This window comes from Talpa europaea (assembly GCF_964194135.1).
Source record: "Talpa europaea genome assembly, chromosome: 5".
Lineage (NCBI taxonomy): Eukaryota > Metazoa > Chordata > Mammalia > Eulipotyphla > Talpidae > Talpa > Talpa europaea.
In genome coordinates, this window is record NC_140071.1 from 37,255,496 (window position 1) to 37,276,482 (window position 20,987).

General features: G+C 36.4%; 1 protein-coding gene across 1 annotated transcript in view; it reads right to left on the bottom strand.

Annotated features, from left to right (window-relative positions):
- Positions 1-20,987, bottom strand: part of ADGRV1 (adhesion G protein-coupled receptor V1) — a gene marked incomplete at both ends in the record, with an annotated part of 443,017 nt that overhangs the window by 8,620 nt on the left and 413,410 nt on the right. Inside the window, 2 exons of the mRNA XM_084233539.1 lie at positions 1,132-1,306; positions 3,589-3,780. Coding sequence (XP_084089665.1) covers positions 1,132-1,306; positions 3,589-3,780 — 367 coding nt within the window. The remainder of the gene's footprint in view (positions 1-1,131; positions 1,307-3,588; positions 3,781-20,987) is intronic.

The window sequence follows — 20,987 nt, forward strand, 5'->3', positions numbered from 1 at the left end:
ACTTATTATAATAATCATACATTATTAATTATGTTATAATGGGTTTATTAACAATGATTAATAATTTAATTATTGAGTTATTTAATGATTATTTAATTATTTAATTTTGAGGGGCTCCACACCCCTTCTGTCTCAGTCACACTGCAGGGTTTGTTCTCCCCTGGTGAACTGCTGGGCTATGACTAAATATTTTCCCTCAATCTATGCCTTTCCTCCACCTTACCTACTTAAAAGCTACACATTTTTAAGAATCAGTTGAGAGGATTTAAAAAACTTTTCTTAATCCCTTTAATAATTAATAACTCTTTCTACTTATTATTCTTTTTATGTCATGTTCATGTGAATTTGTATTTCTTCCATCAAACTTTAAGTTTCTTTTTTTTTATCCTTTCATTCATTCTTTTACAATTCCAGTGCCAAGGAATCCAGATATGCAGCAAATGCATATTTTCAATAATTATGTTAATAGACTCATCTGAGCATGGACCTATCTTCTCTTTTTGTTTGTACATATAGAAATGAAAAGGTCATTGAAATTTCTCTAACAATAACAGATTAACATTCTTTCTGAGGAAAAAGTAAAACTTGGTATTTCATTTGAAAAAAACTATCCATTGGGATCACAGATTAAGTGGAAATGATAAATATATGAAGAATCAATAAAATAATATATGTAATGATGGTACTCTGAAAACTATAAAACTATATATATGAGCTCATTAATTTGACTTTGAAAGGTTCAAAGATATTCCACAAGAAGGTCTCTTGCACAAGTTAGAGGCAAAACTCCCTCACTAAAATTCCTACCAGACTGTCCTATACTGAACTTGTTTCAAAATAAGCTCGGTATTCTAGCAAGATTCTGGGAGAAGTTACATTTAGTTATGCCCTTTTCATAAAGCAAAAAAGAGTATGCCCTTTTCATAAAAGCAAATTATAAATTATTTTTAGGCTGTGTTATATTTGGTGCCCCAAACAAATATCCTAGAGTTTGTTTGGGATTAGGAATGGGTCATGAGAATTAGGATGAGCTAAAGCTGACAGTACTTCTGCAACTTCGTGGGAAGAATACATAAACTGCAGCATGGCAGGAGTGCCTACTTCTAATGTGGTTTGTGGGTTCATACATACCAGTTTTTAATGCAAATATCAAGTCATCAAATTCTTGGGACTCCTCATCAGCTATCAGTGACCCTTGGCCATATCCAGAGGAAGGGAACGTGGTGCCATTTTGTGGACTTGATTTTAAGTCAGGGCTGGCCTGACCAGCTTGTTGGAAGGATGCTCTCTCCCAGTCAGGTGGTACCTTTGTGGGTTGGGGTGGGGAAAAAAGGAAACCAAGATAATATGAATATATACAGACTACTCTGAAATTCATTTGGAAAATAAAACTCATTTCATTACAAAGACCAAGTGAAAATGCTACTGAATGATTTAGAGTTAAGAGCTTTAAGCTTTCCTTTACTCCTTAGAAAAGTGTTCTCCCCATGTAACAATCTAATCTGGTTATCCAAAATAATTTCTCTATTAGAATTACTTACATCTCTATGGTGTTAAGTGTGGTTAGAGAAAACTGTTTTAACCCAACTGATACTTTACTTTTTAGCATATGTGCAAAGAAAGCTGTTAAAAATATAAGAACTGGAGAAAAACCTCCCTTATCTTTAAGAGAGAACATGGGATTTAAAATATAATAGCTATCTATAAGGACATACTCAACTGAAAAAAACAAACAAGGTCTTTAATTTAGCATTCTAAATTCCTCCTTTTTTGATTAAATGATTAAACAGATAGTTCTATCCTGAAATGATTAATATATTCACTTTCTTCTACATTACTGGTAAACAGCCACTTAATCTTTTCCTAATGCTTTCCCTTCTCTGCATGGCTTTCTAGCATGGCTTTGACAGGCACTCATTGACAGCTGGATCAATGCCAATACTAAGCCTCCAAGGAATGCAGAGCATACTTTATGGTATCTCTTTGTGCAACACCCCAAATGAACATTCAAGTAGTGGCTTTGGCCCAAGAATTGACTGTCACAGCTGCTGACTCCCAATATAAGATTTCCTGAGAGACTGCAGGATACCTTGTAATGAGTGAACAGTGACCCGAGAATTTTAGAAATAAATGAAAAATAATTAAAAGTTAAAATATTTCACTAAGTTTAACATCTATTCCAACACTAAAAGAACTTTGTAATGTTACTAAAAGTTTGTTTCTTACTGTCTTTTACTGAGATGTATACACCATCATTTATTTTAGAAGTATGGGAACCCCGGCCCCCCCATTCAGGTATTATTACCATAGCATATCCAATACCAAAGCACCCATATATCTGTTCTTCAATACATTAGCTACCAGATATGAGGTTCTTTAGCACTTGAATGTAGTCAGGATGATTGATAAAGCTGAATTTTTAATGGTGTTTAATTTTAGTTTAAATTTAGGTAGCCACACTTACCTAATGGCTAGTGTATTACACAGTTCAGAGACAGACAAATGCTAGGTTGAATAACAACTAAAAAAATACATTTTTTTAAAAGATTCATGCCTGAATTATTAATTAAAAGTATCTATCAGTATCAACCATGATGTAAAATAATTCAGTTTTAAGAACTCTTGGGATATAGAAATTATACTATATTTCTAAACATTAAAGTGCAATTTAGACATAGTTCAATTTTTAAATATTGTACTTGATTTGATTGCCTACTTTAATTTTAACCTGGCATAAATAAAATTACTTTCTACATTAATGTTGGAAACCAAAATTGTCTTTGGACTTGTTAATTATCTATTTACTTATCTATAAACTGTTTCCTTCTAAGACAGATGTACTTTGATTTCCTGCCATTTTCTTCAGAATGCAAATATAAATACTATTCCCCTTAGCTCTTTAATACAGAGAGGGTATATGAGCAATGGAAAGTATGGTAGACAAGTGAATCTCAGGCACTACAGAAACTATGAGGGACCTGCATTACCATCTCTTTCAGGGATATTTTAAAATGTGACCAATAGTCCCAGAGCTGTGGGAGGCATTACTATCAGGTTGCTGGCGTTGTGACTGAGATACAGGAATCCAGAATGATGCAGTGAGAATGCAGAGAGCAATGGGAAGTAGAGTTTATAAAGGACATCCTAGCTAGATTTTCTGAAACAATCTTATGAGTTTTTTTCCTAAAATAATTTTTGGTATTCAAATTAAAGGAGCTTTGGCTTAGTTCCTCTTTACTGAGCATTTTTTTTTGAGATTGACAAAGTGCAAAGGTAAAAGAGTTATGGAAGTAACTTTTAAAGAAAAGCAGTACTTAAGAAACATTTCTGAAGCATTCGCAGTCACTGCCATATCAAATTTTATGACTTCTCATTACACACCATTGATTGGTAGAGCTCACAGGGCAGGGATAAAAAAGAAGTAGATAACAGGTGTGATAGCACAGTAAGCAAATCAAATACCACAAAGGATGTCAGTAGGGAAAGGATATAAAAGTGACCTAGCACCATTTAACTTGTACAGTTTATGAGATGGGGTGTCTGTATGTGATAAAGAGAGACGGAGAAGAGCAAGGCAAAGATCGGTACCTCCTCCATAGCACTGATAAGATTCTGGGTGGACTTGCTGATTTCCCCTCCAGCAGGAGGCATGCCACTTCCTGGTGTGAAGAAGGCTGTGCTGGGTCCTGGGTGCCCATTCATTTCCACTGTGTAGCTGGCCTTCATAGGGCAACAGGTCTGGTTGTGGAGAATGAAATAAACCACAAACACATAAAGTCCCTGTGAAAAAAAGGAACACCAGAACATTAAAGAAGTATTGCTATCATAGCTGAAGACTAAATGTGGTTGTAAGTAAGCATAGCTGATTTTCTGCAAGTATTTTCCAATTCTGCCAAAAGATGAAAATTACAAGACATGACAGAAGACTAGCAAGAGACTACTGCAAATTTCCAAATGTCACAAAAAAGTTTTTCAACATCATTAGGGAAAGTTGCCCTCCCACTAACATATCAGTGGTTTTCTTGGGTAGAATATAAGTAATTCTGAAATCTAGCCCTTCTTATACACAAAAAATTGCAGAAGTCTGTCTGATTAGCTGTGTAAGTTTTGTTTTAGAAAGCAAACATCTTGGTTTCTAAAAAATAAGTCTTTCCCCATCTATCACATTTATTCTCATTTTTTTTTCCCTTAGCAAAATGGTAGAAGTGAGGTAATAATGGCAAAACGACCTTATAGATTTCTGGAAGTTAGCACTTCAATTGAGCCTTCTGATTTTGTTTATATATCTCACCCACATACCTCATTTGAAAACAAAATCACTGGATAGGGACTAAGAGGAATTCTGTGGATTACTTAAGATTTATAGAATGCCTTGCTTTTTAGTAAATACTATATGAGAACAAAACTATCTTGGGCATTTGTAAACATCTGCTAGTCCTCTGAATTCTTTTTCAACCAAGAGAAACTCTTGACAATTGCTCTGCTTCTGTCACAGACAGCAACACAATTTTGTATTTTTGTTTGAGGCATTGCCCACACTGGCTTTCCTTCATGATTTCTACAAGGGATCTACTGTATACTTCTAATAGTGCTTCTGTAAAACTTGGTAATTTTGACCTTTTCGCTCAGCCAATAAAATGTGTTAAATTGCACCCTTTGTGTCTGTTAATCCTGTTGTTTAAGTTTGGGAAGCAAGCAAGAATCTCCTTCGTTAATAGAATTCTTTAATCTACAAAAATAAAATCAGGACATACCGTGTATCAAGAAAAGGAGTTAATGCCAAGTTTTTGTTTAAGTAAAACAAAAATAAGTACCTTCATTTTGTGAAATTTGCAATCTTCATTGGCTCCTAACTTTTCTAGGAGTATAGAAACTATATAAGGAAAATAATACACTTGTGCACTTGAAACTTGTTTCAAGTTGGTATAAATAGTAAAAAATCCATTAAAAATAATCAGAGCCTAAGAATTACAACCTATAAAATGAAATTAGAAACAGCCTGTAAGGTAGGCATGTTAGCATTTGATCTCTGCTGCCTTTTCTGGAAGACTACTCTAAACTAGGGCCTTTCTCTCTTTTCTGCTAGATGATCTCTTTCTGAGCTGGATTTCTAACGAACATGTTTTAAAATCACTTGTTTATCAGCTAAAAATTTAAAATGTAATTATTCTAACCATGATATAAAATTAGTAACAGAAACACTTATTTCCTTATGAATTAGGGTTATTTGGTTTTTGGAAACAATAATATTCCACAGTATGTAGGATAAATGAATTAGTTTCAACCTGCAATTGATGTTGTGAACATTAGCAGAAATGAATCTTACTAAAAACACATATGCATAACCAAAATTTTTCTCGTGTAAATAATTTTTCACATGGGTATGACTTAATCACATTGACCATAGTAACTGGCAAAACAGAAAAAGAATTAAACTGTGAGCCTTAAAAACTCTGAGAATGTTATGATTTATGTCAGATTTCTTTAAGTGTTACCAAGTGATAGGGTAAAAGCTAGATCAGGAAACAAAAATCATGCTCTAAAAATCTATCTCTAAGGACCCATTTGTGCAGGCAGCACATTCTCTTGTTTGTTTTTATATCTAGTCTTTTGTGCTTGGGGAAAGAAACTGTCTGCTAAGAATAACGCGCATGTGAAAACTACATCTGTTTTTTTTCCCCTTAAAAGTATATTTACATGTACAGTAAATACTTTAAATCTTTTAGATGTGCTCCAGAAAACATAAACACTATGAAAATGGAGAGGAAAGAATGTTTAAAAATGCAGATTGTATGACATTTGCCTTTGTCAGCCCAGGCTGGGCCAATGCAGAAAAGGAACCTTCCTTATCTCAAGTACTTGGCTGACTTCAGAGGTTGACTACTCTGACTTCAGAGAAAAGCAAGTCCTTATTCCAAACACTGCATGTTAAATTTCTGGCTCTCATTTCTATGCCAGTCTATGTAAGAATTTTAAGAAAGAATTTAGAACGACATTCAATCCAATATGCTGAGCACCCACGATGTACACTTCCAGACTTTTAGCTAGCAGCATAGAATGTTTGACCCCTGCTCTTAAGTTTTTCACAAAATAAAAAACATGCTACAAAATAATAGGTCAATTTTTTAGAAGCAGGATATAATTCATCTGTTCTTTACCTAGAGATGCTAACAGAAGCAGGAATCCTCTCTGTGCATTGATTGCTATTTTGGTTATTTTGTGGCTAATTACAGCAATGAAAAATACTTTCAAAGAACCATAATAGGTTGTATCTGAATTGCCTATACCCACTATGGTCCAGTTTATATTTCTTTTGATTCAGGAATTCAAGGTTATTAGCAAAAATTCAGTGAGAAACAAATGAGACCACAATTGTCTAAGAGAGTTAATAAATGTTCTTGACATCAAGGAGTAAGATAAGTAGAAGAGATTTTGGCTCCTTACCTCAATAATTTCTATCAGTTCTACATGTGGTGGGAGACACAACATTTCACTTGACAAATTTAACCCAGAAGTGGTGACAGGGAAATGATAAGAAGGAAGTTGATTAAGCTGCTTGTTTCTGAAGGGAGTGAAGTCTCTGAGCTTCACACTGATGCAGAGCACTCATCTGAAACCTGAAGGTGTCCTGCCTCAGGATAAAGACACAGACTCAACTAGGAGCAGGTTAGCTTTGCAGCACTTTTAAAAAAGGACATGAGAAGCATATAAACTCCAGATATTCAAGCTGTAACTGTACACAATCGGCCTTGGTCAGCAACCCTCTTTGTCTCTATGACCCTGTCACTCTTTCAAGGTTACAGGAAAGTGGTTAAAATACCGAATGTATTAAATGAATCCATGTAGCAGTTGCCCTGGGCCCAATCCCTAAATTTTATATAAATACATATTCAAAATAAATAAATAAAGTGAAATATCAGTGCACTATTTTTTCCACGTTTTACTGCTCTCCTGCACCCAGTCAATTGAATCTAGTGTTAGAGAATTTATGTCTTCCGCCAACAAGCATGAACACACCCATACAGAAATTAATCTCTAAGATAAATATTATTGAGTTGAACAACCTGACAATTGACTCCACATGGGCTATATTTTTAATATTTGTCTTATATTCTGGCAGAGAATCTTGATTAATGACAACTGATAAAAACATGCAGGTAATGGTGTCTAAACTGTTCATATTCCCTTCACCTCCCCACATTGCTCACAATTTCCAGTTTAGATTTTTAGGAGTTTGTGATTTAGGCTTTAGTGTGATTTTCTTTGCATTGGGTTCTCTAAGTTTTTTTGATCTATGCTCTGCCATTACATTTGAAAAACTCTTGGCCATTATTGTTGTGGTTACTTATTAATGATGATTATGTATGGAGGAACTTTGAGGTGATTCTAAAAATTAAAAAAAAAGTTTTAATCTTAATATTTTTGTTTGTTTCAATTCTTTGTTAAGTAAGTTTCCCCCAAAATAATGTTTTTAACTTGAAGCAAATATTTTAGTGTATTAGTGATGATCGATTTTATATAATGGTAACATGGATAACTTATCCTTTTCATTTTTATATTATAAAAACTCAAATATAAAGATGTTAACATAACAGGAATGTTTTTGGAGCTTGGGAAAGTACAAAATTTCAAAAACCTCCAGGTCTATGTTAATTCCATTATGCAAACTAGTTACAGAACAGACAGTGATCTCATGTAAGTGAGGCATATAAAACCGCTGTTTTATCTAAGAAAGAATACAAAACCATGCAGGATAAGGGACAGAGAGAAATAAAATCTTAATTAAAGTTAGGCTTTCTTCAGTTCAAAAGCTACAATTATAACTTTGTAGAAAGCAAGTGACTAGGCAGTATTTTTCAGTTTGTAGTTTAATTTCTGGCAGGCAGGGAGAGATTAAGAAATGTTTGTTAGGGGCCTCCCTGGTGGCACAAGGGGTTAAGTCTCGGTACTATGAAGCCATCCGCAGCCACTGTAGCACAAGTTCGATCCCTGGCCAGGGAGGTGACCCACATGGCGCGCAGACATCTGCCGCCCGCTGCTCCCCTCAGCAGTGTACTTCGGTCCTTCTGTCTGCTCTGCTCCCCGTCTGGCTCTGGTGAATTCTCTCACCCTCCCGTGCTTCTGACTGTACCCAGTGCTTGTATAAATAAATAAATAAATATCTTAAAAAACAAACAAAAAAACATTAAACTTCATCAGTGAGAGAGCATGGGATGGGGGTGGAGTTATATCCTGTGTGGCATGTGCTGGTTTTCCTCCTTTAATTCTCTCCCTATAGTTAAGTAATTCGGTTGTTACTCAATAAAACTTTAGATTTCAGCTTATGCTTTCTGGCCCATGTGTTTCTTACTTATGCCAAGCCTTTCTTGGGGGAGGAGGATGGGTCTCTGCTTCTAAGTCAGTGACCCCCTGATGGGGGCTTGCTTGGTGCTGGGTCCTCAGGTGACCTCTTGGCTGTCTCTGGCTCTTTTGCTGCCGCTGGGTTTGCATGCTGCTGCTGTTCCTTCGAGTGGCTACTTTTCCTTAAGGGGCTTCACAGCTTCCTGCTTTTGCTCTCCTCTTGGCAGACACCCCAGGGAAGTCTCTGTGATCTCTGGTTTCTGGCTTCACACAATTTTTGGTTGCTTATACTGTTTTGCATTGCCAGGGACTTAGCAGCATTGACCATAGATTTCACTCCAATGGCAAGAATTGAAAAGATCAATACAATATTTCTGCATTTGTACATTTTTTCAGGTGTGAGAAAAGTAGGAATTTCATCTTTCATTTACCTCATTTTTAAAACTCTTCTTATTTTTCACAGTTTAAGTTTTGTTAGTGTTCTTATTTATCATGATAGTCCACAATCTATTATGTGCACTAAATATATAAGGAAAGGAAACAAGTGAGTTCATTGTGATGGTTATTGGTTAGGAAACAACTAAAATGCTTAGAAATCCATGTGAATGATTGCAGTTCAAATACTTAAAAAATATTTGGATGGGATAGGGACTTACCTAGTGTTCATTGTGATCTTTGTCAAGTTTGTCTAAAAGTTACTACTAATTTAAGGGATACTATTTAGAATGAGTAGAATGAATAAAAGTTTGGCTGGCTTAGTCTGCCGGCCTCAGTCATATCTATGACTAAAAATCTCAGCCTTATCTGTGAGTAAAAATCTGGGGAGTTGGTCTCCACATTTAGGATTTGGGCTTATAGTGATGTCTGTTCTAAATTCTGTAATCCCCTGAAACAACAGTTCTATGGTTTCTTTTTTTAATCATAATAGCTAGAGAAAGACAAGATATTTTTTCTTTTACATAATCAAGGTTTATGTCTGCAATTTAAGAACATATGTCTCCATGTGTCACTTGCTGACATGAGAAATATTTGTTCAGTCTTCTTTGTGATAAATGCTCATGAATCAAATGATTATTAGCTCATGCCTCAGTATCTCATCTCCAGATGATATGATCCTTGTTCCTTCAGCCTTTTCCCTTGAACCTTGTTCTCAGTGACTCTCAACGTTCTTCAGATTTTTGTTATGTTTTCCAAGCACAGAGTCCTAATCAGTTTTGATACTATTTATCAAGAACTAGATTATTGTGACAAGTAAAAGGAATCAAAATTAAGTCATTCTTAGTAACAAGAACACAACCTCTTGGTCCCACACCAATCCGGTTTTGAGAGTTCCTGGAGCAGAAAAATTTCACAAGTACAAATTAAGTTGGATGGTAGGTTGATGGGTAGGGAAGAGTAGAGGTGGTCATAGCAGTACTTAGATGAAATTAAATAATGTGGAAGAGGTTTAGAATCTGAGAATATTTTTTTCAGGCTTGAATAAAAAATTGAGAAGAGACTCAAGGTGGAGTAAACTTTGAATGAGAAAAATATTTTACCTAAAATTATAAAAACACCAAACTGTACCATGACTATTTTTATTCATTATAAATCTTATTTGGGCCTGCCCTGGTGGCGCAGCGATTGAGTGCTGGGCTGCGAAGCTGCCCGCAGCCTCTGCAGCGCTGGTTCGATCCCCGGCCGCTGGGTGAGGGTCCCACATGGTGCGCAGACCTCTCCTGCCGCCCGCTGCTCCCCTCAGCAGTGTACTTCGGTCCTTCTGCCTGTTCTTTTCCCCACTCTGGCTCTGGTGAATTCTCTCACCCTCCTGAGCTTCTGACTGTACCCAGTGCTTGTGTAAATAAGAAATAAATCTTAAAGAAAAAAAAATTAAAAGTGATTAATTTTAAAAAAATCTTATTATAAGTACTTTTGTTTCACCACTATTGACTTATTCTAAGAAATTTCCACAGGCACAGGAAATACCCAGTCTGTGGACTGAAGAAATAACAATGATGATGATGATAGTAACAGTAATAACAACAATAAAGCATTCACAACAAAATAAACTGAATTGGTTTTCATGTCCTTTGGAGTGATTTTTTTATGTACAAAATCTAGTCAAAAATATACTTTTAGTTTTGGTTAACAAATGTTTCCAGGGTGTCTAGCAAACCACGACTATGGGAAAAACTGACCTACTCTCAGTAAGTATATTTATATCAAATCATCACAATGTATGCTTTAAATACTCTACAATTTGTATTTTGCCTTAGTAAAACTGGGGAAAAATAGTAAAAAGGACAAATTACTGGTAAACAAAATTCTTATCAGCATCCTTTCAATTGCCATTTTGAAACAAGGCCTTAAAAATTTAGCATTGAGATATCTGCTAACCACTCCAAGGACTGAGCATAATTGTGTAGACAGTGATAAGTGACCAAAAAAGAAAATAGTGTAGGTGGTGATGAAAAGAAAAAAGTTGGATGAGTCAAGACTAAAAACAAAACAAAACAAACAAACCCAAAAAACAAATCACTAAAATTTCACATTATAGTGAAAACATATTAAAATATTTTAAGCATTAGTCTGGCAATTAGGAGTGAAGGCAAGGTTCGCCACACAAGTGTAGAAGGTAGCTGTGCAGGGGTAAAAGCTGAACCCATGTAAGTGTAGAATGTATAACTTTTTTTTTAAGGAAGACACTGTGTAGAGTAAAAAGCTGAGTGTTCAGGATTAAACACAGCTGGAGGACATGGACAGGAAAGGGAACTAGAGAAGTAAACAAGGAACAACTCACTGGTCAGACAGGTCAGATAAGAGGACAGCTACAACTAACTGTATGAGGAAAGCCAAGGGAAGACGCTGTTCCAGAAGATTCTGTTCCAGAAGAATGGACTGTCAAAAAACACATATCAAGAACAAGGAAAAGGAGGCATTTAGGCATTTGTTCATTTCAGATATAGCAGATGTCTTTGGGAAAAACACAATTACTACCGAAAGGGTGGTGAGAATAGACTGAATTACATAACGTACATTACTGTCAAGAAAAAAGTACTTACAAAACAAAACAAACAAACCCAAAAAACAAATCACTAAAATTTCACATTATAGTGAAAACATATTAAAATATTTTAAGCACTTTAAGCACTAGTCTGGCAATTAGGAGCGAAGGCAAGTTTTGCCATACAAGTATAGAAGGTAGCTGTGCACGGGTAAAAGCTAAACCCATATGAGTTCACCACCTACACTATTTTTTTTTGGTCACTTGTCACTGTCTACACAATTATGCTCAGTCCTTGGCGTGGTTAACAGATATCTCAATGCTAAATTTTTAAGGCCTTGTTTTCAAAATGGCAATTGAAAGGATGCTGATAAGAATTTTGTTTATCAGTAATTTGTCCTTTTTACTATTTTTCCCCAGCTTTACTAAGGCAAAATATAAATTGTAAAGTATTTAAAGCATACATTGTGATGATTTGATATAAATATACTTACTGATGAGGGGAATAATCTGACTTGTGATATAAGAGCCACAAGTCTGATAACTGCATGTTAACATTTGGTGGAAGTGTTTTCCTGCTTCCATCCCACCCACTTCTTTATTCAGAGGAAAAGACTATACAGCACAGAGTTAATTTTCTTTAAATTATGCACTTAATCAAGTGTTCCAACTGAAATACTGAATGAACATCGCTTATTTCACATGGATTAATGTGACTATGCATTTCTAACAATTTTGTCTTCTCTGACATCAAAGTCCTTCTGGAGATGCCCACATTTGGTACTACTGTTCCACAGACTGCTGGAAGAAGGCAGGCAGGCAGGCAAACACAGAGCTACTGTGCATCTATCCTCTGTATTGCTTTTTAGAAGGAAAACAATTCTAGTAAATGTCTAAGAATTATTCATTATAATATAGTTAACCAAATATCAAAGATGACCCTAACTGGCCTTGTTTTAGAAATATTCTTGCATGAGTCAATTACAAAATTGTCTGTGTGGACTTTTATAAAAATGTGGAACTCAACATCCTATGCTTTGTTGTAGTGGAACAACGCACAAATGTAAATCATATGCTGACTACAACTGGCCGAATGGGGAATTCTGGTGCATCTCACCAGCAGATACAGACTCTGAGGGATCACACTTGTGGGAATTTTTTCATTTATAATTTTTTCATTTATAAATTTTTTCATTTAGATAAAATAGCATCTAAACAGAAATCAGTTAGGATTGCAGATATTAAGAACCAGAATACAGGATCTTCCTGGTGGTGCAAGGGGTTAAGTTGCAGCACTGTGAAACTATCTGCAGTCACTGTAGCACGAGTTTGATCCCTGGCCAGGGAACTAACCCACATGGAGCAGTAGACCTCGCCTGTCTCGCCCGCTGCTCCCCTCAGCAGTGTATTTCAGTCAATCTGCCTGTTCTGTTCCCCACTCTGTCTCTGGTGAATCCTCTCACTGCCCAACTGCTTCCCCCCCACCCCACTCCCATACCTCTGGCATGTACCCCAACTCTTGTATGCATAAATAAATAAATCTTAAAAAAAGAACCAGAATATATATTGTCAAAATATTATTTATTATTTTGAAATACTCTTTTCTGATGATTAAGGAGCTGCTAAGTAGAGACAAATTCCTTACTATATACTATATTTTTATCACAATTTTCTAGACAGTGAAATAAGAATACCAGGATTTCTCCAGGATTGCTCTATTAAATAACTAATTTACTAGTGAACTCTATGATAAGAATGTATGCTTTGGCGGTTGGTGTGGTAACACATCTGAAGATGTGTGAGCCTCTACCTCTGAATCATATATAGTGTTGTAAACCAATGTTCCCTCAAAAAAAAAAAAGATGGCTAAATTTCAAAAAGCAAAAATATGAGTTTCACAGCTCATAATTACTGCAGAAGGGGAAAAAAGAGAGAGGCAAATATAGAGAAGTCAAATATCTCCCCACCTCCAAATTTATACCAAACTTTAACACTCAGAAATAACCACTACATCTTGAATATGACCTTTCTTAAAACTACAATTTCTAGATATGATTTATTTTCTCCAATCTGTTTTCATATGTGAGCATTTTTTTTTAAAAAAATAAAAGCTAAAGTTAGATTTATAGTTGGGCAGTAGTTAGCATAACTTTGGAATCTTGGGATGATTCTGGTTTGCTTGGGATTCCTGGTTAAGTTTACTGTTTCAGTATTTTTTACTGATTTCACCCCTTTTCATTCAAACATCAATGACATTGAATTATGTGGATATTTAGTAGGGCTAGATAGGGTCCAGGGGCTCAGTAAGGGCCCAGTGAGAAAATCACTCTATTTGATATAGCAGAGCTATTGAATTTAGCCTAATAAATACCTAGATTCTAATACGCTTTTCAATGAAAATGGTCTGCAACTTAAGTTATTTCTTAATCATCTTCGAGTTTACTGTACAGTAGCTAGGCAGACGCCCAGCAGTGAACTTTTGGTTCCATCAGGCAGTGGACAGACAGGTTCAGTTCTTTCCCAGAGTGTTTCATGCCCACTCATAGGGTTCAGTGTACCGGGCGCTCCTCTGCCCTCTAAGCCTCAGTTCACTGCTTGAAGGGGAAATCATTGAAGTGGCAAATGGGTTCAGTGACTGGCTTTACCAAAATTGGTGTTGTTCTTCCAAATATTTTATCTTTGTTCAATAAAACATTTCATCTCACCCTTTTAAAAATTGCCGGGTGTGTACTATATGGGAAATTCTATGACGCATAAGATAATGTAAAAGATGTGGTACCTGCTTCAAAGAATTTACCCTAGACTTAAAAATATGAGGCATGTAAACAAAATTAATTCCTGTGGCTTAGAATGCCAGCTATGATGCAGATCCATCCTCCCAAGCTTCTTTTGCAACAGAAATTTCAATTTTGCAATAATAAGTTTCATGTGGATATGTGCAATCACTCTTGAAATGAAAATCATAGTGAAAATAAAATCTAGTTTCATGTATTTATTTCAGAGCCATTTTTTCATAGCCAAAAAAGCATAATTTTTATACATATTATACAGGTAGTAAAAGAAAAATATTTCTGCAGTAGGAACTTTCAAGTACACCAATCAATAAATTATTTTTCTTAAAAATATTTTTAGCACATTTCTTTTCCTTAGATCAAAATAATATTCAAAATCAGCAAAAAGGGTATTATATTGTCTTATAATTGGAGTAAATATCACGGGATTATATTGTCTTATATTTGGGGTGTTAAGTGCAATGGGATTCCCAAAGCCTCCAGAGACTGCAGGTCAAGGCTTTGCTGGGACTGAGGTGCACTGTCCTCAGCCCACCACTTATGGATGTTCCCCCTTCCCCAGTCCGGAGTGAAGGCCAGGATGGGATTTTCCTCCTTTTATATCTGGCTGTAGGATTCTAGATCAAGTGCAAGATAAATGGACCAATCAGATACTTAGGATTGACAGCAGTCCAATCAGGATTTTAAGAGGACCCTGCCGGGGATGTAAGGCGAGCAAGACCCAGCTTGGGTGAGTGTGCAGCCAGCCTCTGAAAAGAAAAGAAGCATTTGTTGGACCACCTTTGAAGAATAAGTCAGCAGTTGGCCTTTGAAGAGGATGCATTCATTGACCTTTGAAGAGCCTCTGACCAGGCTTGTATCAGTATCTGAAAAGAGAGATCCATTGAGCAGTTGACCTCTTTGGGATTCACCAAGCCTCTTGCACCATCATAGAATTCAAAGATTTCATAGACTTCCAGACCTCCATATCTCCACAGATCTTAATAGAAACTCGAATGCTGTACTTGCCTTCCGACTCTGCCTCTGACATTGCCTACAGGGAGACCACTGGACTTGGCCCATTGTCTTGAAGAGCTGACTACAGCTTCTGTAGTAAGCACCACCTCCTCATGCTGTTGAGTCCGTTGCTGCCTAGTGTAGCATCTTGCCCCGTCTTCAGACTGCTGCTGTGGGTGGCTGCAGTGTCACCCCATCTTCTATGATTGGCCTTTGATTGGGACTTCGGGACATTGCAGTCATTGTCTGTGTTGAGATAGCTGCCATTGTGACCTTAGAAACACTTTCCTTTTCCCCATTCTCCATTTGTTAAATAAACCCTACTGCTGTAGTACTCGAGTCTGAGTGGTCTTGCAATTGTGCACACAGGTGAGAACCCACTGACAGTGACCTCTTCCCCTCCTTGGTCACTGCCCACTGGCACTGTGTGAGCTCGGTTTAAACACTATTTCATGTGTTTTAGTACAATTTTGCAAAGGCATTATTCATTATTTTCCATTATTAAAGGAAGTGATGAGCTCAATTCTTAAAATTGAATATTTAACAAAAAATTGAAATAAGGATTTTAGTCTAGCAATATAATTAATTTTCTTGCTTATAACCGTTTGTCATAAATAATGGAATTAAAAGTTAGATATCTTGGGAATGAATCTCAGCCGTTACTTGCTAATATTGCTATACTGAATTATACTTTATATGAACCTCAGTTTTTACTTCTGTAAAATGAGAATACCACAATACAAGTTATCACAAAGTATTACTGAGGCTCAAATAAAATAAATGCAAGTAAACTGTAAATCTGCTTTGTAAATATAAGGAGATGTATAATTGATGCTTTTATTGCTAAGAGTATTTGCACAAACTGTCATCCATAACTTTGCTGATTTATTTTTTTGTACAACACAATCCTACCAGGTGAGGTGGCATGTGGCAAGGTTGCATTCTGAGAAACAATGTTATTAACAATAAAGCCAAGTAGGCTCTTTATGGTTGAATACCTTACATGGCGAAGAACCACTTCTTTTCCAGAATTGGATAGTGAATATCAAAGTGTTGTCCTACTCTAAGAGTGATTTTAAACACAATTTTGACCATCTTTCTTAAGGCACTGGCATCAGTATCTTCACAAACAGGGTTTATTCTTTACTGAGTTATTTCACAATGTGGTGGGGGCAGGGCAGAGGTAATCAGGCTTTGATGGTTCCCAATACCTTCAGAGTAGACAATACTATTTTGTAACCTGACTAATGAAGCCTTCTGTGGTTTGATCCTTGTCTATTAACCACTCCCTGCATCAGACTCTGCGCTCCAGGCATTGTGAACCACCTGGAACCTTCGATTCCTCAATGAATCACAGGATTTGTCTTGTGGTTTTGCTGTTCCTTCTACAACTATTCCTCTCCTAGCCTGTCTAGCCCTACTTAATAGGTACATTTCAGTTTTCTCCAGTCACTGAGATCCTTCATTGGCTACCTACCATGTCATCCTGGGGTGGGTAAATCAACACTCTGTACATACTCTCAGATGGCATTTATTATGTTCTACTCTGTGCCAGCTTACTAGTCAGTCTCCCACATCAAATTATAATTCATAAACTTCTGAAAGCTAGACGACTGGATTTTTTCACTACCCAAAGTCCAGCATAGTGTTTCATAAATATTTGTTGAGCGGAAGAGTGACTATATGAGCTACCAAAAAACCCTGTATTACCTGGAGCCTAGAAAAATGAGGGCAAGAAAAAACAGGATCCCTCTATGAACTGCTTCTATGCCTTAAGGGATTACTCTTAACTAAGAAATAGGACTAATTGCACCATCAATGCCACTTCCTTAACGCAGCTTCCCAGAAATTCTGGTAGACTTAAATTGGGGTGCTCTCTTTGGCAGCTGCTCTTATGACTCAGACACCAGGTAAGTAAGGCTATGAGGGTATGTGATCACAAATTTTTATAGGCTGCTAAGCTGGAACAAAACCCACCCACAGTGGGAGGGGATGAAAGGCATATTATGGGCACGGCAATAAAAGCTGAATTGTGTGTGTGTGTGTGTGTGTGTGTTTGTATGAATATATGTAAAAGCAAAACACATTTTACTATATTACTAGTTTAAAAATAATTTTAAGTATATGAAGTAATAAGTATACCTAAAAAGAAAATTTGTTAAATTGATGGAACTAAACCTCAAACCTTCATTTTTGGTTTCCTTTATATAGCTTTGCAAATTTTTCATAGAGAGGGTGGTTTTCCCTTGACAAGTTTTTACCTTTTATATAGAGTGGTTTCTACTTAAAATATCTACCCCTCTTATAAAAGAATGCCTATTATATATACAAAAGTATTCTAATGTGAACTTTAGAATAAAAATGTGGGCTCCATGCAACAAAGAAACAAAACCCCCATATTCATTGAAATTACAATCTTAAAACTTGTAAGAAAACATTCCAGGTCAGTATGAGAAAATGTATAGTTAATAAAAACAATCTTGTAATATATATATTATTGGTAAAAAGAGTGAATCTATGTATTCTACCATAACAAAAAGCTGATTAAAGATCCTTTATATGATTTGTCAGTAATAACAAAGTCTGGACCCAGAGAAATAGGCCATTCCTTTAAGAAAGGTACTGTGCTTACCTAATTTTTACCTAAGGAATCTGGGACTTCTGTCTCTTTAGCTACATATTATTCTTCTTCCCTACAAATTTTATGCATATGTGTGAAATTATAAGACTTTGGAATCTTTCCAAAGTTACTAGTTGGATCTTTTCCATTATATTAAATCTTTAATGTATGAAACTTAAGCAAGTGGCATACTGAATATTTACCTTTTTTTTTTTAATGGTAGTTGTATTTAGGAAAGGGGTATTCTCTGGTGCTGCAAGCAGATTTCCTGTCTAATTAACAGTTGGTACATATCTTTAATAAGGTGTGTGACTGGGTTATCACCCTACAAAAGTCTGAAATGCTGTATTAAAAAATGCTCATTCATTGTAGCACCAAATCAGACAAAGTTAGTGGAATTCCCAGAACTATAAGACACAAAACTATAAGACACAAAAGATGAAAGGTAATATCTATCACATTGTATTTCTGTATATTTGCCAAATACTGTGCTTCGGGCTTCGCAAATATTGTTGTCAAACCTTCCAACAATCATCCTGCAAGTCTTCCTTCAGAGATGACAGTGACTTCCACACTTACACAGCTCTCCTCAGCTAGCTCGGAAACTTGTGTTTGTGCTTCCCTTACATTGGAGCAATGAGGTTGTTCAGGGTAATGTCAAGAACAGTGTGGGCCCTATTGTGCAGAAGGATGGCCTGAGATATCAGGAGGTGATCCCTTCTCTGCATCGACCCTCTCCCCAATCCAATCCATCACCAGATCCAGTCAATTTTACTTCCAAATTATATCTTGGACTTATCTCCAAAGTTCAAAGTCACCATGACCTTACACATTCACCCACAAAAATCTCTATATCAGCTTTCTCCTACTCTCTTCTTCTCTCCTGCAACAGTTCTCCTTAAGAGACAAGGGTGAATTCTTTCATGACTGAGATAAAGACCCAAATCCCAACATGTCTTATAAGACCCTGCATGACCTGGATTCCACCTACTTTTCTAAGCACATCATTGCTATCCAGCATGTACTCTCTACATCCAGCCACATTAGTGTAATTTCAAGTTCTTTACCTCAATATCTTTGAATATTCATTCCCCCCCAACCATTCCATGCATGATGGCCAGGCACGTTTCTTGGTAAGGGTACCTCACATGCTGCTTCCTCTGACTGCAAAATTCTAGAATGCATAATCTCTATTCGACCAGGCTTTCAGTCCCTCAGGAATCCCCCACATTAGAGAACCCCTATTCATGCTTTAGTAGCATGTGGACTGTTCTCTTGTAGAACTTATCACAATTTTTAGCAATGGTTGTGTGATTATTTTATGAAAATCGGCTTTCCACTTTAGAAGCAGCCTCTGTGAATTTATGCATTCTCTGAAACATTTCCACCTCGGTTTTCCATTGTACCCTCAGACCCAGATGTGAACTGAGTTAATAAATATATTTTATAGAATACATGGTGAGAGGAGCTATCTATTGAATTTTTTTTTCAGAAATAACCTAAGATATGATTTGCAACTATATTACTGATGAAGGTAAGAACAAAACTCAAATTTATTGGAAATTCCAAAGTCTTCTAATTAAAGGCACATTGATCTGCAGTATAAATTGTTAAAATAAATTTAACCATTTATCTTATAAAGACAAAACATTCAGGAAACCATTGACAAGTGGTCATAAGATTGCCAGTGAAAGTCAAGAGTATGTAAGAGAGTCTTCACTACAAACCAGTGACCCACATATTTTATTTCTTGATGTTCTTATCCATTTTTCAAATTTAGAAATTTACCAGTCGCCCCTAATTTCTCTAATCCCAAAGTAGAGACAAAGGTTCAGCTTAACTGGAACATTCCTTTTGAGTGTTTTTCCCCCACTTAATTCTATTGTCAGTAAAGAATTTGGACCATGTCTAGGTCCAATGGCTGAGTATTGAGCTCACTGCAGAGTACCAGCAGATGCTGTGTCAGGGCCTGGATGCTCATCTCAGCTCTGCCATAAAATGTGCTCAATCCCAGGGTCCCAATTTCCTTGTTGGTAAAGTCAGTGTGTGTTGTAGACTGGATTAGGTAACAGTTTTCCTAGAATTTATGTTTAATTTCTTTTAACAGTTGCAGAAGATAATACAGTTGCAGGTATTTTGCCTCCTATTGGGGCTTATCATAAAGAAGACTAAATACATGAATTTACTTTCTGTGGCCAACTATCTCCTCAGTCATACACAAATCTACTGTAAATCAGCTTTCTGAAGACTTGCAAAATTCAATTTTTGGAACTTAGAAAGTTAAGGATCAAATTTTGATCCACAGCATCCTCAAAGACAAAACCAGCCTCTAAAATATGCTGAGACAAAACAAACAATAACATTCTATTTATCATTAGAATACTGATGAATCCAATCAGGGCACGCTATTACAAAATTTATAGGTAGGGAGAATTCTACCTTCTTTTCAAAGTGTTAAGTTAGCCAATGGCTTGCACAACCAGAAATAGGAGTGGGAGTATATTCAAAAGCAGATCTTTAACAATGATTTTGCTCTTCTTGTTACTTATATCACAGTTACATGTGTTAGAGAAGAAAGAGCACTTCTAGTAAATGTCAACCATAGTTATTTATAAGAAAAGGTGATGAGGGCCTCCCCTGGTGGCACAGCGGTTGAGCGCTGGGCTGCGAGGCTGCCCGCAGCCTCTGCAGCACCAGTTTATTCCCTGGCCGCGGCAAAAAAAAAGAAAAGGTGATGAGTTTCAGAGCTGATTCTAACCCATAAATACAAAAGTAGACTGGGTTATTTTCTTTGTTGTTGTTGAGTCTCATCAGCTCTTTGCAGATTTTTGTGATCAGTCCTTTATCATTAGTGTTGGGTGCAAAAATGTTCTCCCAGTTGGTGGGGTTTCTCTTTGTTTTTGTTATTGTCTCTTTTGCTGTGCAGAAGCTCTTTAATTTGATGTAGTCCCAGCTGTTTATCTTTGCCTTCACTATCACTGCTTTGGGTGATGTGTCTGTAAAGATGTCTTTGATATGCAAATCACAAAATGGGCAGAAGAGCTAAAAAGAAACTTCTCTGAAGAGGAAATGCAAATGGCCAACAGACATATGAAAAAATGTTCAACATCACTTGTAATCAGGGAAATGCAAATCAAAACTACCATGAGATACCATCTTACACCAGTGAGAATGGCACATATTAAAAAAACTAGCAACAACAAATGTTGGCGAGGTTGTGGAGAAAAAGGAACTTTCCTGCACTGTTGGTGGGAAT